The 27,880-nt window shown below is 39.2% G+C and overlaps 1 protein-coding gene across 1 annotated transcript in view; it reads right to left on the bottom strand.

Moving 5' to 3' along the window:
- PRKAR2A (protein kinase cAMP-dependent type II regulatory subunit alpha) overlaps positions 1–27,880 on the bottom strand; it is a 73,283-nt gene that overhangs the window by 1,556 nt on the left and 43,847 nt on the right. Inside the window, exons 3-9 of the mRNA XM_068960247.1 lie at positions 19,429–19,481; positions 17,762–17,845; positions 13,966–14,072; positions 8,542–8,695; positions 6,363–6,464; positions 4,493–4,567; positions 269–334 (exon numbers count right to left, since the gene is read on the bottom strand). Coding sequence (XP_068816348.1) covers positions 269–334; positions 4,493–4,567; positions 6,363–6,464; positions 8,542–8,695; positions 13,966–14,072; positions 17,762–17,845; positions 19,429–19,481 — 641 coding nt within the window. The remainder of the gene's footprint in view (positions 1–268; positions 335–4,492; positions 4,568–6,362; positions 6,465–8,541; positions 8,696–13,965; positions 14,073–17,761; positions 17,846–19,428; positions 19,482–27,880) is intronic.

Here is a 27,880-nt window from a genome sequence, read left to right as displayed (position 1 = left end):
AGTTTTTCCTCTGTCCTTAATGCCAGGGAGAGTACATCAAGTCAGTTTGCACGGGAGCAAAAAAACCTCCAACTTTATACTAAAGTGCCTTCTGGCCACTTCAGAACCAACGCAGAGATTTACAACCTACGTTACCCGAGTGACAACGATAAACATCATATAACAATAAATATTTTAAAGTAAGTCATGCTGGATTTTTGTGCAGCACTTCTATTAACAGAGCAAATCGGGGATTAATCTAAACCCAAATCATCCTATTTGAACTCACCTTGCTTTTAATCAAGATTTTTACTTCACCAGATTCTACAATGTAAAAGCAATCTGCTTTATCACCCTGTGAAGAGGAAAAGGTGGAACATATTATTTTTTTAAGCTTATTGTGAAAGGCAGAAATATTAAAATATTTATTCTGAACTCAGCTTTGTGTAAAAATCTGTTGTAATTGACAGCAAATTGACATCAAAGCAATGGGTGAGAGAGAAAACTGAAGAGTCTATATAAAAGGCTAATATTAGTATAATTTATTATCGAGGTTTTAAAACTGTTGATTTACAAGTTAGAAACTGATATGAAGCTGAACAGAAGTACTTCTCTCTTAAGATTAAGTCTGAAAGTAAAGGGACTTATGGTAACTATAGAAGTCATAAGAAACAAAGGCCCAGAAGTAGAGGAAGATTGAGTTATGGACCACTTAAGCAAACTGGACATACACAAGTCAATGGCACTGAATGGAACGGTCAGCTGAGGAAGCTGACTAGTGTCACTATGAAGCTGCTCTTTATCATCCTCACGTGGTGATAGTAATTGGGAAATGTCTCTAATGACTGGAAAAAAACTAAAATCTTGCCCATCTTCAAGAGGGGGGAAAAAAGGAGGATCTGGGAAACTACAGGCAACCAGCATAATGTTGGTCCCCAGGAGAATTATGGAGTAATCCATAAAACTATGAATGAAACTGAGTGAAAAACCATTTGACCCTCTAGTCTCAAAGACTGATGGCCAGCAATTTGAAGTCCAGCTAGGCAGTAGTTTTAGGGGCATCCCTTAGGGGCTGATATTGGAGCCAAGACTGTTTGACAGCTTCATTAATAATCTGGGTGATAGGACGGAATGCCTTCTCAGCAAATCCATGGGCGATACCAGATTGCGGGGAGCAGTTGATACCCTGGAAGATGGGGCTGCTATTCAGAGGGACCTCGGCAAGAACGAACCTCATGAAATTTGACAAAGCAGAATCCTAGAAGAATGCTATGCAAGAGGACAGGCTTAGCACTGAACCACTAAGGAGCCTCTTTAAACAAAAGGAGCTGGGGATCCTAGTGGACAAGTTGAACAGCAGTCAGTAGTGCACTCTTGCAGCAAAAGTGGCCACCACACCTTGGGCTGCACTGGCAAGTGCGCAGCCAACAAGTCAAAGAAAGCATTTCTTCCCATCTATTTGGCTCTCTTAAGACTGCATCTGGAGTACCGTGTCCAGTTTTGGGCTCCCCAGTACAAGACAGACATTGAAGAACTGGTTACTAAGATACTCAGGAGGCTGGAGCAGATGACATATAAGGAGAAGCTGGGAGAGCTGGGTTCGTTTGGTCTTGAAAAGAGAAGGCAGAGCGGGATCTTATTGCTGTCCACCTAATGGGGGGGGGGGGTTAAGGAGGAGGTTTAGAGGAGACAGAGCCAGATACTTCAAGAGACACACAGTGAAAGGATGAGAGACAACGGACAGAAGCTGGAACAATGGGAATTCTGATTAGCTATTACGGGGGGGGAGAGGGGGGGCACTTTCACCACAAGGATAGGCCAACACTAGAACAGGGGCCTAAGGAGACTGTGGAATATCCATCCTTGAAAATATTCAAAACTCAACTGGTGAGGGCTCTGAGGGGCCTCATCCAATTTCGACACTAGCCCTGCTTTGAGCAGGAGATGGGACAAGAGATCTACAGTGGTCTCTTCTTACCAAAATTATTCTATGATCCTATGAAGCACATTCAGAAAGGAAGAAGAGCTGGAACACTCATATTCTTACAACATTAAAAAGTGACTGGCTTTGGGAATTTATCAGAGGAACCCTCAGAGGAAGGAACTAAGGCAGGTAGAAAGGGAAAAGCAAAGAGGATGACAGTATATAGCAGAATGATCCAAGTGCAAATCACCTGATCCTTATGGAAAGTATCCAGTGGTGAGTGAAACTTTCCAAGTCCTAGAATATCCAGAAGCAAGTTTTAATAAAACATCAAGTTACTGACCACATTTCTAGTGGCCACCAAGTTGCAGACCTTTAACAAGACTAAATTTACATGTGCTCTGGAGAGGTTCAACCAGAGCTTAATATTTTGAAAGTTTTAGCTGTGATAGGGAAGAATTTCCCTGCAAAGGCAGTTGTGGGCTTGGTGTAGGACTGAAAATCAGAGCAGAGAGCTTGTACATCCTTCCTCCTATGAATCAGAGGTGAAGAGAGTAAAGGCCTCAAGGATGCAGAGGCTGAATAAGGAACTGATAAGGGAATGGGAATTGGCTCAACAAAACTGGGACACAATGTGAGCGAGATAAATCCAGTATCAAGTCAAGTACAGTGGAAGAACTGGGAAAGGGTAAGCAAGAGACTAGAACATGGGAACAGGCAAAGTCAAAATAGCCTAGAAAGAAAAAATTGGATTTGAAAGTAGTAGAACTGGAAGAGAAGGAAGACAGACAAGAAAGGGAGACAAGATTTGGGCAAGATGACTATGAATGTGACAGGAAGGATGGAGAGAGATGATTAGAACTTAAGTATGAAGTCATGCTCGAGTATGACTGAGAAGTTGATGCAAGACTTAAACTTGCAGTCACAGAAGAAGTTAGACTCTTAAATTAAGGTTTCTGGGGATGGTGGTAAGCCATCCAGCACAAAGTTTTTCATTCACTCTTGCCACCTATCATCACAACATGAGCAGATACAGTCAGCCCACTTCTGTGCTGCAAGAGTAGTTACTTATTTTTCTAAAGAATGAAAATGAATAAGTGGGAGACATAAGAACTTCACATAACACTGGCATGCCTTAACAATTTCCAAGCGCTTTAAAGCATACTGTGCTTAATTGAAGGATCAAATTCCAGAAAGATAATTAAAATGCAAAGTCATCCACAAGAGAAAAGAGGTTCATGGTACTGATGCAACTGCCGTAATGTAGGAGCTATCAGAATCTTTTCCCAGCATAAAATTTAATCTTCTTTAGCAGTGTATCACCAGACTATTAATCCTACTTCTGATTTTTTTTTTTTTTTAAGGATAATTACGTCCTTCTCTTTAATTCAGTTATTACAAAGATTAAAATCAATTGCATAATTGGATCACTGATTGCTCGGGTTTCCAGTTTTGAGACTCAGATTTATAAGCTTTGATTTTGCTGACAGTTCAGTTTTCTCAGACTCTTATGCAATAAGATTTTTCATCTTATAAAATTGAAGGGATGTTTGCAGAGAAGAAATTTGGCAGTACTTGGTTATCAGCAAAATAAGGTTTCCTGCATTCAGAGTTATCTGACATGCAAGGTAACTAATTATGCAAGACATTATCAAGGAGTCATACTCTGTTTATAAAACAACAAAACTGTTGCAATCAAAAGCCTACTATTCCAGGTAAGTCAAGGACTTTCTTGCCTTAACTCCTGTTCAAAATAGAGCACTTTCTTCTTAGATACATAAACAGAGCAAACTCCAGCTAAATGTTATCCAAACGTTCCAGTGCTTCATTGGTAAATTATTCCAAAAGTTAACTTCTGTCACAAGCAAAAACCCACAGCTTAAGGCTGAATTTGTCCAGCTTCACACTTCACCAATCTGGCCTTGATCTATTCCAACAGTCAAAACATATACCAGCATCCAAAGGCTGTATAGACTGATGCCAGACTACTCCAGCCTTGAAATAGTCTTTAAGATCATCAGAAAAAAACAGTGGTTTTAATTAACCCTGCTAGTTTCTTCAGACAATATAGTCAACTGAGTCGGGTCAAACCAGTGAAATACTTTCCACTGACTTCATTTCGTTTTATCTAAATCATACGCCCATTTAAATTGTTCTAATTTTGCTGTTTAGTCAGACCTAGGAATTAGAGATGCCTTTACTGTGTGCTTGTGACTCCTTGTTTAATCTGCTCACAGCTGCCTTTGAAAAGTCTAACTGGGGGTTTTCATGGAAAATGGCATGGATATGTAGTTTGAGCTTCTTAACACATACTCCTCTTTTGAAATCTTGTAAAGACCACTTATATTTAAAAAAAAAAAAAAAGGATTAGAGGAGAAAAAAAACCAGAAGCTAAAGTAATAGAATAAATTCTTAACAAAAAAATGTAGGAGACCATTCCTAAAACATTCAAAAATTGGTTAAATAAATTGGAAGTATTAAAAGAGCAAGTGATGCCAAGCTGGTTCAAGTAATATGATTGTATAAGCAAATACAAAGTAGAAAAAGCAGAGAAGAAAGAATGATAATGGAAATTTAGACTCCAAGTACCTGAGAAATGATACGTTCCCCATCTTGATACACTTTCTCCCCTATTACATCCACTATTTTCATTCGTTCTGAAGGCTGGAACAAAGAGGAAAATTAAAACACAATCACTTGCTATAGTACACCTCTGGTATAAGCTGTAGCCCTGTCAAAATAGAAATGAAGAGGCATGCACTAGACACACACACATGCTGCATCTCAGTACTGAAAAATGCAGCCCCTGCAATGACACTGTCACATTGCATCATGGCTTTCCAGGCAACCTTTAGAGAAAGGAAACTTCTATCCCATCCATGTGCTTCTCTTACTCCAAGATTTCCAAATAACTGATTCAGCTCCTTTAGAGCAAAGGAAATAAATCACCTCCTTTAAGTTTCAGTTGACATTTGAAGAAATTGCTCAGAAAAGTCAGAAACTTTTTAAGAACAAACTTCAATGAAAAATATCAGTAAAATAGTTTCGAATTATCTTAAGTCAGCTTACACTTGAACATGATTTTTGTTTGTTTGATCCAGGAATTCACTCCTATTGTGGAGAGAGGAAGGGGATACAAAAAGGATAACAGGTCTAAATTGTCAGCAAGCACTACAACAGGATGCCCAAGAGCAAGAGGCACTAATCTGACGTGCAGTCACCTTCATAAACAGGAAGGGAGAAAGGACAGTCTCAAGAGTTAAATTTATCTCTCATGTTTCCTGCTGCCCATATATAACATGACAAAACAATCTGGTCGATATCCAGAGCAGTGAAAAAAGAAGTTAAGGAAAAAACCCTAAACAGTTAAAATGAAAACCTCAAAAGACGATTCAGTTTTAAATCCATTCATCTCACAAATGCACCTCGATCTATCCCTTGTCTGAGAAACTCTGTTAATTCTGATCCACGGATGATTCAACTGCAGTTTGTCATTCAAAAAGCCATCCAGTGCTAATGAGTTATTTTTCTATAGCCTTAAATATTTATGAGTCATTTTTGTGCTATAAAAAAGTCATGCTGATGGAACTGGTTTAAGCTAGGCATTGAGGGAAAAGGTGTTGCGCAAATTTCCCCTTCTACAGCTATCAGCATAGCTCCAAACTAATATATTCTAGAAGTTGCTAGTCACACCTAACAATACTTTGCTATTTTGTAATCCTCTCTCAAGGGGAGTGTAAGGGCTTCTCAAACACTAAAGATTAATGCTGAAAAATATCCTTATCATGAAAAAAAAAGCTAAGTTACAGTGTGAGGCAAAGGCTGACAAGTACCAATGCCTAAAGCAGTCTGGTATGGCTCTGAAAGCCCTCTAAAGATCCAGGTTGATTAAATAGCTTAGAAAACATCACAACCATCAGCATGGCATGTGCCTGCTCTGCCTGGTTATTTTGTTTCCAGGCAGTGGTGCTTTCCTCTAGCCTGTTCTTAGTTTACCTCCTGAATATAGGTAAAAGGGTTTAAAGCAAGATCTGCTGCGGCCCACATCTTGACCTCGTACGTAAAAATCATTCATGGTTGATAAAAGCTGAATACCTTAGTGCGGTATGTCATTACTTCAGCATAATGACCTCAAAGGGAACCACAGTCCTTATTTTCTAGTCTTTAGTAGTTTAATACCTGTTCTTTGGGATACTTATGTTTTGATATCTTCACACACACAGACTGAGATAAAAAAAAATCAGCAAACTATCTTCCAACTGTGAACAAAGAAGAATTGGAACAAAACGTTGTACAAGTGCAACACTCTAAATTAGGTTGTACAGTAAACAATTCCAAAGGAGCTCTTAAAATTTTGCTCTGAGCAAAAAAGATACATAAGCTCCCAATATACCAGAAACACTGACTGCAGAGCTAATGCTAATACAATAATTTGATACAGATGTCTGAGAGGCATTACCTCCAAGGATTTAAGAAGGGGCACAGACTCAATAAATAACTCATATGTCTTCCTCTTCTTTGCGTTGTTTTTCAGGATAATTCTTCTGAATGTCACTCGATCCTACATGAAACAGCACAGAGAAGTAGGTTATTCTCTTGGCCAAAACGCTCACTGTTGAAAGGACTTACAACACCATAATACGAACCAATATTTGCAACAAACACTGGATTTGAGAAGGCAGCTGTTAAAATGATACCACATGCATCACAATGGCGAGTAACGTCTCTTTTGATGGTACTTACTGTAATAACAAACTGAAAAATGCGGAGCTATGAGACAAACTTGGTCTTTCCCAGATAAGCATTTAAGAATTCCATTTTTAGTCTATCTAGTACTGTTTGTCAGGGTTGAGTTTTTGGTTTTTGTTTGTTTAGTTTTTTAAAGATATATTCCACACTTCATATACAATGAAGTCATGTTTTCTAGCTGCATCCATTAGAAACTGGAATTTGCAACACTTAATTCTGAAGTCACTTAACAAATGAAGTCTGAAATGGATTCTTCTCTTCTTGAGTCAAGGATTTTAAAAGCAAATTGGACATTTATATAGGTCTCGAGTAGATCAAGAATCAGATTATCAAATAGTGAAAGCCTTGATTCCCTACTCTCACCTTTAGGATCTGAGAGGCAGCTTTTTTGCAGGGACTGGCTACTCCTTAACTGCCAGCTGTCCTACTTGTACCATACGCACCTTTTATGCAAAGATTGTTTGGTTTGTTTTTTGAAGACCAAACACCAGACAAGATCCCCTTCTCCTCTTAATATTTTCTTTTTTTCCTTTCTAAAAGGCATTTCCTTTTTGATCTACAGGCTCGGTGGCCCCTAGGTGGCAGTACATGCCTGCGTGAGGGCAAGCACACCCAGTTACCGCACATCTCCTGTCTCACTACCTGTAATGGCAGACATATTGGAGAGTTTATTGTCAATGATCTTGCTTTTTACTTCCAAACAGAAAAGGCAGGGCATAACTACTGGAATATAAGGATGAGAAAGGCCACAATAAACAGCACATCCAGGCTCAGGGGAAAGACACTTCCCACGTCTCCTGTTAGGACCAGGGTTCAATTCTGTACAGAGTAAGAGTTGAAGCGAGGTCAGTTTGCAGGTAGTTTAGCTATCCTGTTTTGTTCAAGAACATAAATTCTGACATTATGCACAGGTTGCTTTACCACAACCTTTTCTTAGAGCTCACAAAGAAAAGGGAAGTCAGTTCTCTCAGCAAGCACAGAAATTGTATAAGCACTCTGTGTGTAGAAGCTTATCAGTCATATAAATCAAGGTCACAACACGTGGTCAACCCCTAGCGATAGTTGCTGAGGAGCCTAGCGCACGCAGAAAGCCTACAACGCTCCTGGCTTCAAAGGCTTTGTTGATCGCGCAATCCACTTATTAGGTGAGCCCTCACAGATGAGTAAGAGAGCACTGTGAAAATAACTCTATCCAAATGGTACAGAGAAAAGAACTAAAAAAGGAAACTCAAAAAAGGAAGTCTACAGCTTCTCATTCAACACTGCTGGGCAAGAGACAAAGCAACATCTTGGGATCTCAAAGGTCATGTTGACCTGAGAACCTCTTGTAGGGCAACCACAAAGAGATCAGAAACATTGTGACAGCAACAGTTTATTTGGGGGGGGGGGGGAGGGGGGAAACAAAGCTTTGGGCAGCTTTCCTAGCTCTTCAAATTACTCACATACTCAAGAAGTAACTTGCCCCTGCCCTTAAAAAACAGAAAACGGTAGGAAGGTAAGTCGAAATGTAAGGACATATTTAGATACAGTGTTCCTCCCTGCCCTGCCCTCCCCCCCCCCCCAAATATGTGCATTAATGTCTCCACTGTCCTCTGGCAGGATGAAAACAAACACTTTTTTTTTTTTCCTAATAGAAGCTAAGATTACAGCAAATGCAAAATAATAACAGGATCGATACATCTAGTGGTACAGTTTTTATAGACAAGTTGTTTCAGGAAAGTTGCCAAAAGCATTTGCACAATGGAACTTTTACACCAGGAGGTGAGATAACAAATAATGATAAAATAGCTATTAGCACAAGGACTCATACTGAGAGGAGCACCTGCTGAGGAACCCAGTGAGTTAGTGTTTAAAATATTATGTAGATGAGAGCAATTTTCTTTCCTTACCAGTCCCCAAAGGGCTCCTTCTGTTGTGGCAACAATGGTGGCAGCTCTAGGAGTGTTGTACATCAATGCCAGTTCCCCAAAACTGCCGTGATTATCATAGCGGCCCACACAGCGTGTCTGGTTGTCTCTTGCTACAAAGATATCATACAATCCTCTGGAAAAAATGGAATAGATGCTGTTTAATAGACGACATTCCAACATTAATCATAAAAACAGTTTTCAGCTGTTACGCTAAACTGAATGCACGCAAAACATTTTCCAAATTAAAAAACAGTTCTCTTACTGGTCAGTGATATGGAACATGCTTTATTGAGCTTTCCAGCTGTCTGATCTTAAGTTGCTTCTGTCTAAAGTATTTTCACAGCATCTCTCCCTTAATACAGCATTTCAGTCACGATAGAACTGACCAGGATCTGCTTGCTTTCCTCTGCATAGTATTTTGGCATCGCTACTGTAAACGTTCTGGCCAAGGCATAGGTAGTTTCATACCGTTTAACAATCTGTCTTCTCACAGCCTGTGGGCTATTCAGTGAGGCTTCTTCAGAGCCACTTAAATCTATCCACAACCTCTACTACCTGTTTTCACAAAGACAGCATTGCTGCAGTACCTTTGGGTAAACTCAATCCAACTGCTCACCTGCTCCTAAGGTTTTGCCTCAACCTAACTCCAACTTAAGAGTATGTCTGTATTGTGATCCCTAAGTACAACTGTAAGCTTGTATTTGCATACATCCATGCTAGATTCAAACTTTCCAACTCTTGTATGGACAGCAGTGATGCTGTAGCAGCACAAAGATCCCAGAAAGGGCCTTTCTGTACCCAAGATACTGAAAAAGTTTTGCAGGACAAACTGACCCCTGTTATGAGCGGCATGTATTGACCCTCAAAAGCTAGATGATTTAAAGCTAATTCATGAACGTGCCACATCTTTACACTGTAGCATGGAGATCTCCAGAGGCAACCACAGAATCATTTCACATCTGGCATTTGCCTAATAGCTCCCTTACGACCAAAACTTTCACACTCAGTTTAACTTCATGCCATCCTGCAACTCAGGGCAAGCTGACAGTTGAACCGATCAATTTTATCACTATTTTCATGGAGATAAGGCTGCTGAAGGACACAAGTTACAGCATGCAACGTTCCAATTTGAATAGTCTGCTTGGATCTCACAGAGCTCTCTGCATACTGAAGTGACATTGTAGGATGCACATGGTTAGAAAGCATGGGTAACTTTTGACAATTGTGCAGAACAGGGTGGATTCCACTCTAGTCACACTGGCTTTAAACAAAAGCTGCAGAGTTAAAGAAAACTTTTTTTGTTATAGCTCTCTTTCAGAAAACAGAAAGATTGCTGACACCTAGCCAGGATATCTGAAAAGATCAAGAAGGAAGTGTTCAGGCTCCAGAAGCCTCCTATATTTCGCTCATGTGGAGCTGGAACCTGTTTAAGCTGGAAAGGCCTCCTCATCCTGTTCTCAGAGGCACACTTCCTATCTTAAAATGTACTTAAGGGAACGGTAAGCCAGAACTTACTGAGAATTAAAAGACTACTCTGACGAAGCTGGAGACACACGTACAGAGAGTTAAAGTCCAAGGCATAAATCTGGATCACACCAGCACCACAGAAGCTGCATAGGAAGAAACAGGCTATGCACAGAAAGGTAGCCACTTAGAAATCAGACAAGTATCTAGACCACTGTCAAAACCGTCTCATGCTTGGCGCTTTAAAAAAACCATTTAAAAGTCAGATAGCTTGACTAGGCTTGATTAATTCCTGTCTATGGCACCAGAGAATATTTAGGGATCAGACATTGGCCTAAGAGACTTTACAAAATATATTACATCCTGGAAAAAAAGCAGGTAGGGAACACCTTCCTGGCTTCATGAGCAGCTTTGGATGTGCTGAACGCACACACAATTCTCGCCATGAAGTTGAAATCTGTCAGGGGAACTGGTATTATCTCCCAGAATATCAACAGGCACCTTATTAAAAAAAAGAATAAACAGAAGTGGCAGCAGGTGAAACTCTTCATAATAAATAAGTACGGGAAGAGTCTCATCAGTGAGACCTACCTAGCGTTAACAGCAGGGCATTCAGGAATGCTGATGGACAGTCCTGGCTTTGTCAGTTATCTTTGAATACTACTGCTTCTAAAAGAAGCACTACAGGACAGCTTTATGCCAGCTCAACTTGTAGGAGATTTCACAGAGTGGATATTAGATGCATCAATCAAGCAATTAAAATACCCTGAGGCAGGGAAGCTTTGCACAATGACTTGAGGCTCTACTGTATTAACGCCTCTCAGATCCAGAGAAAAGTCTGGCTACTGGTTCAATACTAGATGGGCCAGATTTAGACATGTCAGAAGATGAAAGAGGTTTAGGCTCTCTACCTGTCACCCAGAGAGCTAAAGGAGGAAGCCAGGTACATGAAGACTGCCTAACATCCTTACTGCTTACTCATACCTAAGATACAAAGAAAGAAAACACAACAGCACGCTAACAGTAAACTATTGAAATATGGATTAGCATTCCTGGAAAGGTGCACTGAAATTCTTGCAGTGTTCAATACCTACTTAATGATTCTCTGAGAGGCAATCAGGAGCAAAAATGTCCGGAGGTCTTTTTGATCTAGAAGAACCATCTGTGAACACCCGAAGGGAAATGAAACAACCTCTCCTCCCCACCCCTCAGCCTCAAAGTCATTTACTAGTACCGTTTTTTCCCAAGTGACTGTAGCCGTGTAACCTTGAGCCCAGCATTCAGCTGACTGTGCCCCAAGGACTAGTTTGGTTCGGCACCATTGGGTGACCTTGGCTCAGCTTTATTGAGAAAACTCTTGCCGAGCTGTGAGACAGTTCACGAGCTAAAGCCCTGCAAGATAAGAGTAAAAACACAGACCAAAGTGTAATTTTTGAGACGGTAATCGTTCGAAGCTCAAGGACTCGAAAGAAAAAAACTGACATGAAAAAATATAAAAACCTAAGGAAAAAGAAAGCAGAAAACCAGAAGCGGACAACTCAACAAGACTGAGGATCAGCCTGTTCCCAGAGGCAACAGAGGCCAACGCTTCCCCTCCTGACTGATGACTACCCAGCCAGCAGAGACTCATCGAGTGTCTCCGTAGCAGTGGTGAGCATACTAATGCTTAGCTGTGCAACACATTTGTCTTAGCTCTCCCGCGTGTGCATTATGCTGTGTCCTGAAGTCGCATCTGTTCTACCTGCTGTCCCTCTGTGCACATTAAAAGATACCCAGACAAATACCAAGCAATCTGGTGAGGAAGGGTTAGAGCTAGAAAACTTTGAAAAAAGCCTGTGCCGAAAAGCCTGTTTTGTTTTGTTCTTCAGACAAAAAGCAAAAGCATTCCTTCTGCAACACAAAGTCTTTGTTCACTCAGGCAGGAAAGCTTAGCTTTCTGTAATCACTGCTATCCTATTTTTTTTGCATGAAAAACCGGGGAGAAAAGAACAGAAAACTGACAACTTCCAAATTGTTCATAACAACAGAACAGCATAGGAGGTGCAGCTGAGCTGGTGCTTAGAGCAAAGTCAGGTATGATCCATCACTAAAAAACATCAAGTTTATTTAATTCCCCCCATTGCACAGCCCCTCTGCCACATAGTTTGGCAACATATTTATATTACTGGTGTATTACACCTTGAAAACGAAGAAACCCTTAAAAGCCTGAAATCTTCCAACCCAACTCTCTCTTGAAATAAAAAAAATGCTGTGGAATAGCATTACAGCTGTAGAACATAGACCATAAAATATTTACCTGAATATCAAGATAAGATTGCATCTGGATAACCTTATCAAGATGAAGTTAAAGTTCCTAGCAGAAAAAAGCTTTACACTAGCCAACAGGGACTAGGAACTAAGGCCTTGCACGGAAACAAATTAAAACACATCCAAGTGGCTGATGGTATCTGACATTTTTATGAGGCGTTCAAACCAAGTCTGAGTTTCCTCAAGATGAGCAACCTCTGCTCTGCATACAGTAAGAATATCTCATCTTTGCAGAGCTTGTGGCTCCCAAGAGCCCATGAATTCTGATCCCATGAGTTCTGATCTGCAATAACTTACTCATATCTGGGACAGCCTGCTCCCCTGCAAACACAGCAAGAGAAGTAACTTGTCCCGTCAAGCTAAGGATGTGGGATCACGGCTGATGCAGAGCAGCTGAGGAAGATATTCTAGTGTAGAAATGGTTTAGGGTAACGGGGTAGAATGGTAGAGAAGCCAAGAATGGGCGCATGGTGAGGGTATATTTAAGGTTCTCTTACGTTCTAGTAATTCCGGCAATCAAAAAGGGGCATGTCACTAAGCGAACAAAGATTATCAGAACCTAATCTGGAAATTTTTTTGCAAACCTCTAAGGATAGAAAAAACAACAATCTAAAGGCAATGCACTGTTTTAAAGAAGTGCTTTGAAAGCATTTAATACCATATTAAAGGGGGCCATTATTTCAGTGATAAGGATGATGGCTAACAGTGAGTCAAAAAAGTAGTTACCTAGGATCCTATTCCAACAGACATTTATCATTTGTCAGTAATATTCTGGTTAATACTACAGTTTTAGTTTTACAGGAAGAAATAAATCCATGTCCTTAATTCTTCAAATATGGTGAGTATGATTAATGTTAGCTATGTAAAAGGAAATTCTGAGATGCCAGAATTTCTTCCAAAAGGGAGAAAGATGCTCAAAATGTGTGTTCGCACAAATCTATTATATGTCAAAATTACCATGTGAATTTGCGTGGTGCAAAAAAAAAAAAATGCAAAGTGGCACCTTAAACTCTGCAAATACAAACCAAGTGACTGACAGAAGCAAGGCAGCAAGCATCTCTAAAGTCAGTGATCAAAACTAATTAGACAAAACCCAAGTTGTTCCATGGCAGTGACTAACTTAGGTGCTTATGGATTTGTATTCCCTGTATTCCCCTTCCCCAAAAGGAACTCTTGTCCCTTCCCTTACCATATGGTTTCTTTTCTTCTTTTTCCCCTCCTGACTTCAGGAAAATCCATCCTGATCTAGAGACAGCATATATGACTGGTGTCAAACCATGCACATGCTGATGGGACACAAAAGCTAAACGGAGCAGACCATGGGTAGAGCTCATGCTGCAGCCTTTCCCTCAGAGAAAACGATATTTGAGTTTTTACCCAGTCACCAATAGTCACAGAACGTGTTAAAACCCAGCAGGTTTGAAACGTCCACCACTGTCAAACTCAATGGCCCCAGCGAAATGATCCAAAAGTCAACGCGGCCCTAACGGGCAGAACGGAAAGACCAAGAGGAAGAGGCGATGCCTGCAAAAAGTATGCTTCCTTGGGAAACCAGCCTGCAATAAGCATTCCCTGCTGTTTCTAGAGAAATGGAAAAGAAACCTGTTTACATTTCAAAGCACATCTACTTACCGCTCAATGACATAGAAGTTGTCTCCATCATCCCCTTGGTCAATCACATGTTCCTGAGGTTTCACCTTCCTCTCAAACATGGCATCAAGGACCTGAGACAGCTGCTCCTATAATATAAACAGGAGAAAAGAAAAAACAAACCCACCCCCCAAAATACACCTTAGTATTATTTGCTGGACAAAGGCGAGCTCATCTGACTTGATCTCGATAGTGCACTGCATTATTTTTACCCTACAAAAACATAAGTTATTTTTGTATTAAATTTTGGTTTCTATTAGTACGATTTAGTATCATTAGCATTAGTACCATTGCTATCATTTATTTCCAGCTTATTCATATGAGTTCAGTAATGCAGGCAAATACAAATGCTTCCATTTTGGAAGAGATATGAACTCAATTTTATGCCCAAATAGTTTAATTTACACAGTGTTTCGGTGCTAAAGTGCACACGTATGACAAGCTCTCACTTGGTATAAACTGACACAGCTTCACCGACTGCCATCAATATATACTGATTTCTATTAGTATTTCATTATATTTATGTCCAAAAACAGCACTAAGATTTATTACTATCTTATTTGCACTGTCATAATCTAAGATCCCCAAGTCATGGATCAGAACCATATTGCACAAGCCCACGTATAAGCACAGAATATTCCCCAAGACGCTCTGTGTCTCAGAGAGCCTGCAACTTCAGCATGAGACAAGAGGTAACAGATAGGGGAACGCACACAGAAAAAGGGAAAATGCTGGTCGGCACGCAGACTTAAGCTAGGCTTCTGATGAGCCATGACTAAACTTTTTTGTAGGCGGCACAGCCAACAAAATTTGGAAGAGGATGCTATATAAATGCCCTGCCTCAATGTTGAGCTGCTTTACTACCTCCGATATTCTTAAATCCATTAACAATAGATTGCATTGCAATTTCAGTGACTGGGCGTTCAAAAGTTTAAAGATTTAGATCACAGATGAGTTTCTAAAAATATATTGCATAAACACACAAACCAGTGTTTATGCTGGTAGGTGCACTTCAAATATTTACTGCAGTCACTAAATTGTAAATGGTCAAAGCGGCATCTGTAGGCACCACTATATTAAAAATATTGTCTACCTTTTCATTAGAATCCTATTTTCTTGTCTTTAAAAGCTCTCCTGATATTTAAACTAAATAAAGAATTATTGCCTGAAAGCCATTTGTTTTAACCACATATTTCACAGCATGCATTTAAGCAACAGATGTCAGAAAACAAGCAGTATAGAGTTTAAAAAGCTTTTTTTTTAAATACTGCAACTGAATAGTGTTTTATTTGGAGAATAAACAGGCTAAGACTTATCATTTTAAGCAAATGAAACACTGAGCTCTTCTGCCAATAAAGGAAGAAGCTCTGTTAGATACCTGAGCTGTAAGACGCTCTTGATTTACATATGGGTACTGAACACGCTCAGGGGCCTTTACTACTAAGGGTAACAATCACTGCTCTCAGCCAGTACAAAATTCAGTCATAACTAAGATTCTGCAAACTCATTTATAAGACTCTGTAGAACCTACACATTATGTCAATAAAAAACTTTTACTAGGAGAGGCTATCTGCTCCCCCAGCACTTTATATTTAAGCATAATTCAGGTTGATCATTGAGGATACTCAAAACTTCTTGATTAAATGCTGTGACAATCTGATCGATTTTAGTCCAAAGTTCAATGTGAACCTTGCTAAAAGCGGTCAACCAGACACTGGCTCCTTAGTGTTTGATACCAAGTATTACAGCAACTGCTCATGCAGGTGAAGACATTTAAAAAGACAATTGACAGCACTGAGTCACTGGGCCTAAATTCAACACACTTCACCTAATATAAGCAGCAGAAAGAGGATGAACCTGACCAGGACATCCAAGTCACCCCTCTAGGATTAAATATAATTCTGAGTTCTGTGTGGTTTTTTTTTGTTTTTTTTTAAAAACAGTTTTACATGACACTCTGTAGAAGGGTAAGGAGCAACAGCACAGATTTTGAGCCTAAATTTGAAGGTGGTTCCTGACAGTTATTAATCAACAATATATACTAAGCAAAAGCAGCAGCCACACGCGTTGCTATTTAGTGCACATTTTATAGCCATCCTGCCAAACTGCTCACACTTTAATTAAGCAGAGGAGTTAAGATGAAATTATCGGGAGGTAGAGGGGTGAAAGGAGGCAAGTTCCATACCCCATTCATACTCATTATTAGGAAAGCTCTCCCCTCTCTGCCAAGTGCCCTTTGCCATACTATAATCAATGTATGCGCTGCAGACATCTTTTTCAGCCATGTGCTATGTTAATGCCTCAGCTCTTACAGTTGCAGTTAACATTGTACCCATTAATTCTCGCTCCAGTTGCCTAGAAAGCTTTTCCCATGAAGCAGTATTTTTCCAAGCCCACTCTCTCAGCTCAAATTTGTTTTCAAAGTCACTTTTGAATATAAACTGGTTATTAATTTTTGCTGGGTTATTTTGCTGGAAGCTAAAAGATTGGTCTAATCAATTTGAATGCTCATCATATTTTGTACACACCCCTTGAACAGCTGAATATTCTTAAATGTATTTCATTTTTACTGTATATAATCATGCTCCTTGCAAAAGGAACCTTTCAAATGGCTTAGGTAAATAGGCTTAATGACATCAGGAATCCCAGAACAGTGAAAGGACAGTGTTTGAAAGGACAGCTTTCAAAGAAACTTTTTGACTGAATGTCAATTCCTCAAGCCTGCTGTAATCAAAAGCTTTCAACAACTTTTTCAGGAATGCAGTTCAATGTCTCTCAAGGTTTGTAGAGCAACCAGAACTGGGAGAATTTCCTGGCTTTCAAGGAAAGCTGAGCTGCATATATCTGAAACCATAAGCTACCACATCCATCCTTTCACATCTCAGACAAAGCTCAATGATTCAACCCAGAAAGCTGCAGGGTCAATTGCTGGTGTTACAGCTTTCATTCTTCCCTTTGTTTTAATGATATTAAAATAGCGTTCTAACCTGTAGTGGAGATTCATTTGTTTTGGGGGAAAAAAATATACCAGAGATGAGATGCATTTATTTTATGGTCTCTCAGAGACTGGAGCAGATGACTTGCAAAGGTCCGTCCCAACCTAACCTATCCAATGATCCTCATTAAAAAAAAAAAAATAATAGTAATTTTTAAGTGCCAACGATGGAGACACTCGTTATTAAAATTTAATGCTGAAGCAAACAGTAAGCAAATCAAAGTAATTAACTTCAGCAACACATCTATAGGATGAGTAAGAACAAGAAGATCCTACAAATAACCTAGAAACTTCTATATTTGCTTAGAGAAAACCGACTAAAATGTCAATATTTAATAAAAAATACAACATTCTGAAATCAAGCAAATGTCACTAGTGTTCAACATGAAAATTATAAATTGTGTAAGCTGTTCCCATCACATGTGAATTTATGAAGCATTTCCTATGGAAAAGAAAATCAAGTGCAATGGTACCCAGCAGCAACTACTGAAAGACAAGTAATGGAATTAAACAATAATTTTTCTTTAGTGAAAACAGAAAAAAAAAAAAAAGTGTTTTGCAGGGAAAGGGAGCTGGCAATCATGGTAACTGACAATTTGACATGTTTGTTTGTATTATTCATTGATTTTTGACCTCCAAATACATGCCCCAAGCCAACCTGCACATAATTAATAATTCATAAACTATCACAGTGCAAAAACAGTGTCTGGACTGCTAGATCAAACCATTATCTGTTCATACAAACCAGCAACTCCAGTTAAGATTTCCTTACAGCAATACTACCTGATCTAGGTTTTTGAAGAGCAGGATATCTTTACACGCTTCCTGCAGTCTGCATCGCTGTTCATCAGTTTTTGGATGAACTACCTTTAAAAGAAAGTAAAACAAAACTGTCATGACAGCAAAGAAATAATTACAGGCTGAACCTTCACTTCAGAGGGAAAGAGAGAACACAAATTAAGAGCTTCAGAGTATCTAGGTTTTTTGTTTACATAAATAGTCTGTCTGGAGACAGAGTGAAAGAAAAATAAGAAATAAGTTATTCTGACAATAAACACACAGGCAATAGTGCAGTCAGAGAGATGAGGAAGAGGACCTCTTTTCTCTCCTCTTCCAGTCCAGCTGTAGGTATGGTCAAGGCTTGGGCATCTTGAACAGGGGAAAAAGTCAATGGTTTTTGTTCTAAGCTCTGATTATATTAGTTTCAATAAACTTACTGTTGGCATACACATAGTTTACAAAACGTATGATACATATTTATATCAGCTCATCTAATAATAAAAGTAATCTGATATAAGTAGTATAGTTTTTTTTTTCCCAATAGAATTACTTCAATAAAAACTTTGCTGCTGGAGAGATTTCTTTATACTTCTTTTCAATTACAAACCTCTCCTCAGGTTAAAGGAATCAAAGTTCATGCCTTCAAAGAAACGTTTACGTATGTGCTTGTTGTGGATATAACTATGAAAGCATATGTTAAAACATTAATTGCCTCATATTTACCAAATAACTGTATTTCTGGAATTACTAGAAAAACAGTTACATTATTAGGCATTCTCAAAATTCATTATCCAAAGTTGAGCAGATCTTAGACCTCTCTTCTAAAAGGAACCTTGTTTTTACTAATCAGCAGTCAGGAAAATTAAGACTTTTGATAGAATAAATATATCCAGCTTTGAATACATTTGAATGATCAAACACACACACTTTTTTTCTTTTTTGTAGTATATTATTTATGAAGTTAACTTCCCTTTTAAAAGAAATTAAATTAGTCTTAGGCTTCCATTGCAGATGTACGAGCATCCTTGAGATGGAACCTGGAAAGTGAACACCAAAAGCCCCTAGAGAAAACATTGAACCTGACCAGCCAGGTTACAGGATTTCCTCACATCAAAGCACCTCTAAAGAAATACAATTACAATATCTGCAATTGTAATTCCTAGAAATTCCCAACATTTAAAGACAATACAACAACAGGTGGCTACAGGCTTAAAATATTTCAACAAAGTATTTCTCTTATGAGCAGCAAGTAATCTCTCCCCAGGCAGAACTACTTTGACAAGAAAGGCAGTGAAAAGCATGTGAGGAATTTTAATCACCCATGAAGAAACAGCTGTCTTAAAGCTTAACTAACTCTTCACAACCACACCAGTGCTCCAGGAATTGCATCAACAAGTGTTTAAGATAAATAAGAAAGGAAAATATTCAAATTTGTATAGATGGTAGACTTAAGCACAGCTCTAAAGACCTTCGAAATAAAATTATGTTAAAGCTACAGCGACTAAATAAGTACATTGAATAAAGTGGCCCAACAATTAAGAGTAATGCCACTTGTGAGTTGCTACTCACAGCCTCTCAGAACAAAATGCACAAGTGATAAGATGACATACAGACCTCGACCTATCAGAATGTACAGAGAACCAAGTATGATGCAATTCACTCGTTCTTACCCTTGGTTCTGTATCTTCTTCCTCTTCATCTGGATTGAAAGCTTCAGCACACACTTAGGGGAAAAAAAAGGATATTAGTCAAAAGAAGCTATTACATGAGAACATCAAACAAATCAAGTTTCAACTTCTTTCCCCTAGATTATCTATATTTTATTTTCCTACTGGAAAAACAAAATCACTTCTGTTCTTCTGTTCTTATATTGCTGTATTGTCAGAGATTTAAATTCTTTCTGTTATCAGGACATGCACAGTATGTCTCAAACTCTCACGTAAAAGGCCTCTGCCTTACAACAGAAAGTAATATTGCCTATTGAGTATTCTAGTGTATGTACACAGATTTCCTCTCAAATCTTACTCAAGGCATAACAATCTCTATTTAGATTCATTTGAAAACATCTTTAAAAAGCAGGGGGGTAAATACTGCAGCTACACTGCCTCATTCTCCACTATAAAATGCATATAGAAAAAACACACTAAAACAGCATTTTCAAGGAGGGATGAGCGACTCACTCTACCTGAAGTCAGATTTGCAAGTGAGAATCTCCCACTTTTATTTATTTGTTTTTATACAAGCGCGCACACACATACACAAACACACATATATATATGTAAAAAAAAATCACGTTTACACAGAAATTCACTTGGGAAACGATCAGCCAGCTTGACTGTAGTATATTCTATGACCAAAAATTATGGTTAGTCTCTGCTCCCCCATATGTTCCTGTGCCCAAATAGTTTAATCAAACGAACGTCAAGTTCTGCTATGAAAATTACACTAAAACTGATTCTTTAAAATGGATGAGACGTTCATGGAAAGCGTACACCATAGCGGTGAGGAACAATGCTCTGCCAAACATTTAACTAAGTTATAACTACAGAAACAATTGTAAAAGAAATAATGATAATGAGCTTCTAAAATTTCAAACTCATTCAGTTTTAATGCTTCAGAAAAGGCTTGTCTTCATAGTTAAGCTGCTACAGAATGATTTTACAATATTAAATACAAACTTTGGCTGCCAAAAGCCTAAGTCTCTAGTTGAGACTTTCTTATTAACTCGTGCACATTTGCATTTCTTACATGTCAAAGTGAACTTTGAGTTCTAACCAGCTTTACGGATAGAAAGGCAGTCCCATTTTCATCTAGTTATGCTCTCACTTTAATACAGATGGTCTTATTTCTGAGACTATAGATCACTTTTAAAATTTTTACAATGAAACACAGGCAAGTATTTTTCTTTGTACTTTATTCAGTATCCTGACAGCACTGAAGACTTGGCAGAACGCCCAGAAGCTCGCTGCAGTGACATCTAACTACTGAATGGATTTAGTATAAATAAAAATAAGCAGACTTAAAAAAAATCTAGAAGGCCTAGTATTCAGCAATTTGCAAATAATTTAAAGATGCACACAGGACTATTGACCTTGTCACTGTGCTTTCAAAAGGGCTATAAAAACACATAGGCCTAACCTAATTTGCTAGGAAAGATTGGCATCTTTTTTGCTGCCTAGAAGTGCAAGTCTTTCCTAGCAAATTAAATTTTCTTTCCTGTCTTTCCAGAGAGGGCAGAGAGACTGGAATACAATGCAAGCCATCCATTTATCATCTCGCAATATGAAAATCATATGAAGAAATCATTAGCCATTTAAAGAGTACTTATTGCTCATCATATAACAAACCAAGTGTTAAACTGCCTCTCCTGGCATATTAATGGTGCAAGTGCAACAAACGAACATACGATTTTAGTCTAACTAAGCATAGTCCACCCACTTTTTGGACAGATACTTTGAAAAGGATAAACAGCATTCCTCCGCAGCTGGATAAAAGGCATAGTCCACCATACAGTCCAAAGGCGACTGCATTAAGGGAAAAAAGATGCGTACAAAGACACAGAACTTGGACTGATAGGCAAACACTCACTTAATATGCAATACAAAAGCACTAACAAAGAGAATGCTATTAGCGTTTCTGTGTGAAAGCTTTCCTCCTCCTTTCATTTTACAGTAAGGAGGAAAGTCTATTGTGAAAGCCTTGGATTTTCTAATAAGGAACGTCTTCTTAAAAGAAAGACTCCTTGGTTTAATCAGTACAGGGAAACCGGAGATGAAAAGTATTTTTATTCTTGCATATCTTACCAGTGATCTGGAGTTCAATCCTGTACTGCGTACTCTAATAAGTACCACAAACGTACTTACCTAAGCTTCTGAAAGTACCTGACATGTAAGCCCATTCAAGCTGCATAGCTGTGAATTCAAAGACCACTGTACTTCACTACAGAATCACAGAATCGTTTAGGTTGGAAGGGACCTCTGGAGATCATCTAGTCCAACCTCCCTGCTCAAGCACGGTCCTCTAGACCATATTGCCCAGGATCACATCCAGACGGGTTTTGAATATCTCCAGGGAAGGAGACTCCACTACCTCTCTGGGCAACCTGTTCCAATGCTCAGTCACCCTCACAGTGAAGAAGTTTTTTCTCAGGTTCAGATGGAACTTCCTGTGGTTCAGTTTGTGCCCATTGCCTCTTGTCCTGTTGCTGGGCACCACGGAGAAGAGGCTGGCCTCATCCTCTTGACACTCCCCCTTCAGATACTTGTACACGTTTATGAGATCGCCTCTCAATCTTCTCTTCTCCAGGCTGAACAGGCCCAGCTCTTGCAGTCTACGTTGTTCCATCATTTCAATTCTCAGTATTAAACCGCAACTTAGATTTTGTTCCCTTCTCAACTGCAGGGAAACTATCACTAAGGATATATTTTGGAACTGAGGAAACTCTCTTCAAGATTTCCTTAGGAAGACAAGCTTTATTACCATTACCAAGAATAGCACTAGAGAAAACCTTGTCTTAAAAGATGTAGCAATAAAAACAATACAGTTCTCTGCAATATTAGGATCAATCTTATCCTAGCACAATAAATCTTGCCACTTCTCCAACGAACAAGCGTTATTTGATTGCTACATTTTTACAACTCTCTGTGAAAACTTTCCTCTATACAGGGTTACTCCAGATCATCCCACAATAAAAGAAAAGTGACTTCTGTTCTTAATAGCTTTATATGAAAAATGCTCTTAAGTGTTGGAAGTTGTCTAGTGCATTTGCAGGATCACAGGAAATAAAGACGTAGCCACAGGAACACCCACATATGTTTGCTCCAAAATGGGCTACTAAGTTATGGTGTACACAGGAAAATGAACGGACTCCCACAAAATATAACAGCCCACCCCTCTGAATCGTGGTTCTTTGGTGGAAAGGCCACTCTAGGAACATAAGCAATTTGTTCATCCTTTTCTCAATGGCACCAAGAGTCTCAGACCCAATATTAACTTTGGGCAAAGATTAGGATTCATTTGTCCTGTAGACAGCTGATTCTCCTAGGACAGCGCAGCTAAATAAACTTACAGTACAGTGCATCAAGACCAGAGGTAGTGGGATTTTGGTGCAACAGATGGTGAGCAAAATTCTGAAGTATGTAAAGTGTTCTGTCATTTGTCTACCTTTGAAACTCGCTGCAAAGTCTTCTTTCAAACTGTCTCACCATATCATATTTTATTTTAAAATGCCCATTTAATGTATATTCATATTTTATAAAAATAGAAGCATATTTTAAGATCGTTATAAAACTTCATAATGTTTTCTCATCTGTTCCCTCTGTCGATAAAGAGGAAGCTTTGTCTGGAGAACACAAACAGCTTGGGTTGAGATTTGTGCGCATAAGCCTTCCCTATTTTATCTTATAAACCAGTAAGGGTGAAAACAACTTCATAAAGCCCACTAAGGAAACAGTGTAGGACTTTAACCCTTCCCTTATATTTGGGAATCACTTCAGCATGACAAAGGGCACCACAGAAATATACTAAGAACATGCAAAAATGCTACTACTTCCTATACTGTCCAGAAACTGTTTCAAGCAGAAAGCCCTCCCATTATATTTTTCTTTCTTCAACCTGCTACAGGCATTTGTTTATTGAGGTAGAAGTGGTATGGCAGACACATTTTGGACTTCAACTGACAGCTCTGATTGACAAGAATTTATTCATTTGCAAGCAGAGCTGTGACACTTAATATAACATCTGTCATGAGATGGCAAAAAAAAAGGGGGGGGGGAAGGGAGACACAGAAAAATAATGAATTCTGACCGCAAGCTTAAACTAATATTGTGATATGCTGGAAAGCCCACAGAAAGCTCTGCAGCCCACTCACATAAATATATATTACAGTCAACAACATTTTTCCATATATTTTAAAGGATGACTAACGCAAAGAAAAAGACAACATTACATCAACACCTTCCTCTGGTTTAAGTCCCAATATGTCCAGTTTTTCTTTCCACCTTCCTTAATTGGTAAATTACTTGTCTGCCCTGCTGAACACATTACCTGTCAAGATCTGCGTGCCATACTCATCTTCAATATGTCTAATGTTGTTTACGTTCAAACAGTGGTGTTTCTCTGTTCTTCTGATACAAAAGAACACCTATAACTACCCTAAACCATATAAAACCCCTGACAGCAACCTGTGGTACCAATTTTATGACTCCTGAAGGTTAATTGTTTGTAGGTTACAGTGCAGCCAGTCTCAGTGGCAAGCCATTCGATTTTCACTTTTGCTGGAGTGAAAAATATACTTGCCCCACTATTTTATACTTGTCCTAATACAACAGGTATTCCAAGGTAAGCTTATCCTCATGAGATTATCCAAAAGAAATCTGTTGACAACTTTTTTTTTTTTTTTTTTAAAAGACTCCTAGAAACATTGGTTGGTAGGGATCTCAGGAGATCATCCAGTCCAACCTACTCCTCACAGGGGAGCTATTGGCAGATCAGTGCAGTCATGGCTTTGCCTGGCTGTCTTGGAAACCTCCCAGGGAGACAATTCCACATCTCTCCGAGTAACCTGCTCCAGTGCTGCACTGTACCCTCCTGGGGAAGCAGCTTTTCTTAATGTCCCATCTAAACCTCAAAAATGTCTGGAAATAGTTTGAAGAGACTTCTGAAACCACATCTTTCCTATGTGAGATTTTCAGCGCACGTAACTCTGCACTTAAACAAATGCTAAGTGCGAATGAGTGACACACTCCACTTAGGTATATCCAATAGTACAGCTACCTCAGCATAAGAACTTCTTCACGCAGACCAAGCTTCTTTCCAAACCTACCCTACTTACTTCAGGTAGTTTTGGAACAGAAAAATCGATCTTCAGTTTTCAGAAGCTTTAAGAGAAAAATTCAGGCTTTTATCCTACCATCTACATGTCATTTTCCTGCTCTCAGTTTAGCTTATGTAGCTCCTACAACTAGTTTACACTTTCTCCTTGTACGGCCCCTTCTTCAGCTTTTAAGAAGAGGTATCTCTTTTAAGACTCCTGAAGGCTCAAAAATGAGACATGATCGCTGCTTCTTTTTTTTTGCACATGACAGAATCTGAAGGCAATACAGATCCTTCTGGCTGCATCAATGACATGGCATGGAGTGTAGGAAGAAGCTGATAAAGCAAGAAAAGGTGAGCAGTACAAACATCTTTGTTTATGCAAGTTTAATCGCTCCCAAGATAAAATTATTTTGCAATATATGTATTTTTGACAAGATCAGAGTCCTTGCACTCTATGCAAATTTTGAAATCCTTCAGCATTTTAACTATCGTAAGCTAACAAAACCTTTGTGAGAAATGAGTATCACCCAGGTAGCTGAGACATCTGTGTTCCCTTTTTTTTTTTTTTTTTTTTTTAAATAGTAGCCAAGAGATTAAGGCCTTAAGTCCCTCTGATATACACAAATGAAGGAAAAATTCTGCACATGAAAATTGTCTTTTGTATACACTGAAACCTTTATTGAAATTTTTAGCTGTTATGATTAAAAGTAGCAAAGACACACTCTGTCTTATTCTATTTGCAGTTTTGGGTAGCACTTTCTGTACTTTGGAGTGAAATTCTACTTGTTCACCTTTACCTGTGAGGATGCGTTGTCTGTCCATGTTTCCCCCCGCCCCCCACCCCAAACCTATGAGACCCATGAATGAAAATCCACCTAGAGTAGTACATGGAGAAAAACTTTTCCAATCATTTATTCAGATCAGTAATATTGCACTACTGCTTAACAATATGCTCTTTGCATTTGAGCTTGCCAAAGCTTCAAACATTTGTTAAGTCTGTTGCTCAAGGCATAGATGCAGGGCCTCTTTTGGAAGCAATATGCCAGCTGGAAAGGTGACCAATTCCAGTAGCTTGTCACTCCCTCTCGGACAACTGAGTTCTAAAGTAAGCACTTCCAAACTGCTGTAGTCAAGAGGAACTGAGAGGAGCTTACACAGACCAAGTTATAGGTCTTTGCTAACATAGCTCAAAGCAATGTTCTGCTCTTCTGAGACAAACAGAATTTTGCTCTCACTTCTCTTATTAGATAGCTCAGAACTTCTTTCATTTAGAAATCCCACTTCTTTGTTTCATGAGTTGAAGATCTTGCCATGTCAAAGCAGATACCATATTCATACCTCAATCCAGCCACAAGTGGGAGACAGAACAGGCATCCATTTGCACTATTTGAGCAGTTGTCTCATTTACAACAGTTAGAATGAAAGGCAACACCGAAACTTAAAGAATAGTTGAGCCATCTATGGAAAAAAATAGCTCAGGAAAATCCGCTGCTTCAGCCTTCAGGTTCACTAAAGAGGAACTGACTGAAATCAAGTGCATCTCTTTGGCCAACAAGAACGTCATTGTGCCAGGCCAAAACTGAGGTCCTGGTCTTGAAAGATCATCTTTCTCTTCTACTTTATGTGTCACCACAAAAGTCTCCAGACATAGAAGTACCCTCAGCAATACCAGCTCTTGACTTTATTCTTAATCCTCCAAGAGGCATAACTGAGATATGACTTACAATGACTAGGTCTTGAGCGAACAACTCCCCCTCAAATATTCATCAAATACTGACGCAGAATATTCAAACGCACGACCACTTGCATAACCACATATGTCAAATCAAGTGTAAAATCTTTTCATTGAGAAATATTTAAAAATGATGAATTTAGTTGGCAAATGAAAAAAGGTGGATTTTCAGTTTTGGAAACACAGCTTCAGGTTTAATTTAAAATTAGAATTCAAATAAGATCAACTGTTACTCACAGGCAGAGTTATTCTGCATAACAGATTAACTAGGAAGACAAAAAGATACCCAACATGGCTGTATCAAATCAGCTCAGTCTAGCAGGGATTATGAGTTCAAGCACAGCGCTGCATATGGTCCCAAAGCCCGCTCACGTTGGAAAACTGTGGATAATTTTGTCCGGCAAGGAGGCCTGTGAGACACTGAGAAGCCTGCAAGGCCTTAAAATCCTGTCCTGTCTCACGTGACCCTCCAAAAAGCCAGCATTGAGTCTCCACGCTGTTTTCTGGTACTTGAAGCTCAGTGTAAACATAACTAATGATAAGGATTTAGCCCACTTCCATCAAAGCTGATTAGCTTCAACTCCAAATCAGCCCCATAGCCCTGTCCTAATGCCAGCAGAGCCAGTGAGATGGCTCTAGAGCACACTGCACAGTTCTTCAGTTTCCAGGAGGCTGATCAGCTTGGGTGTAGGCCCAGATCCAAGCAAACTCTACACAGCCATGTGCCTGTTCTACCTTTCCCCGCTGCTTCCCATTGTATAATCTGGGTTTTGTCCAGAGTATCCCATGCCTTCCCATTACCATATGTAATGGAGATTTAGTAGTGCTTAGCAACAAAGACAGTTTAAACATTTCTGCCCCAGATGCCTCCTTCCATCCTCAGATGTGTAAACCCAACTCTCTCTGGAGTGACACCCAAAAAGATCACTGGAATTATCCTGTTAAAATAATAAACTTTCAAAAAGATAAGTAGCAACAGGTAGCTGAGGGGAAGAGAAGGTGAAAATGTTCATCTGACTTCCCCAAAGCCAATATATAATTCACTTATATTCGTAATCCAACTTTAAAATGTCCATCTCTGATTTGGACGTTACTGATATTTCTCACTAAAAACAGAGTAGTAAAATACCAGTCCCCAAACTGGAGTTTGAAAGGACCTGATCTAGTCCATAGGCCTGCCTGAAGGCAAGATTAGCTGCACATGTGTAATTCTGGATAGATGTTTGCGTCCATGGAGGTTGGGGCACTGCAACTGTTTAAGAAAAACGCATGATGTATTATACTGCTCGCTATCCTCACCTTTAGAAGCCTTTGATAATCACCCCCTCGCTTGATTATGTACTTTCCAGTAGAATCATCTAAACCAGTTTATTTTCTTTGCAACATATCAAGACAGAAACGCGACAGCACCGGTGGCAATGGCTCTTGCGATAAAACTGTACTGCCACACTGTCACACACTTCCATGTCATACTACATTTAAGTAAAGAGTTCAAAGCAGCTTGCGTGATCCATCGTAAGTGCCACCTCTTATGATAATGTCTTTTCTTTTTAGGAAATCCTATTTTTACATCT

Source organism: Struthio camelus, chromosome 14 (genome assembly GCF_040807025.1).
Source record: "Struthio camelus isolate bStrCam1 chromosome 14, bStrCam1.hap1, whole genome shotgun sequence".
Lineage (NCBI taxonomy): Eukaryota > Metazoa > Chordata > Aves > Struthioniformes > Struthionidae > Struthio > Struthio camelus.
Note: the sequence above shows the minus strand (reverse complement) of the source record. Positions and strands in the feature narration are given on the sequence as shown.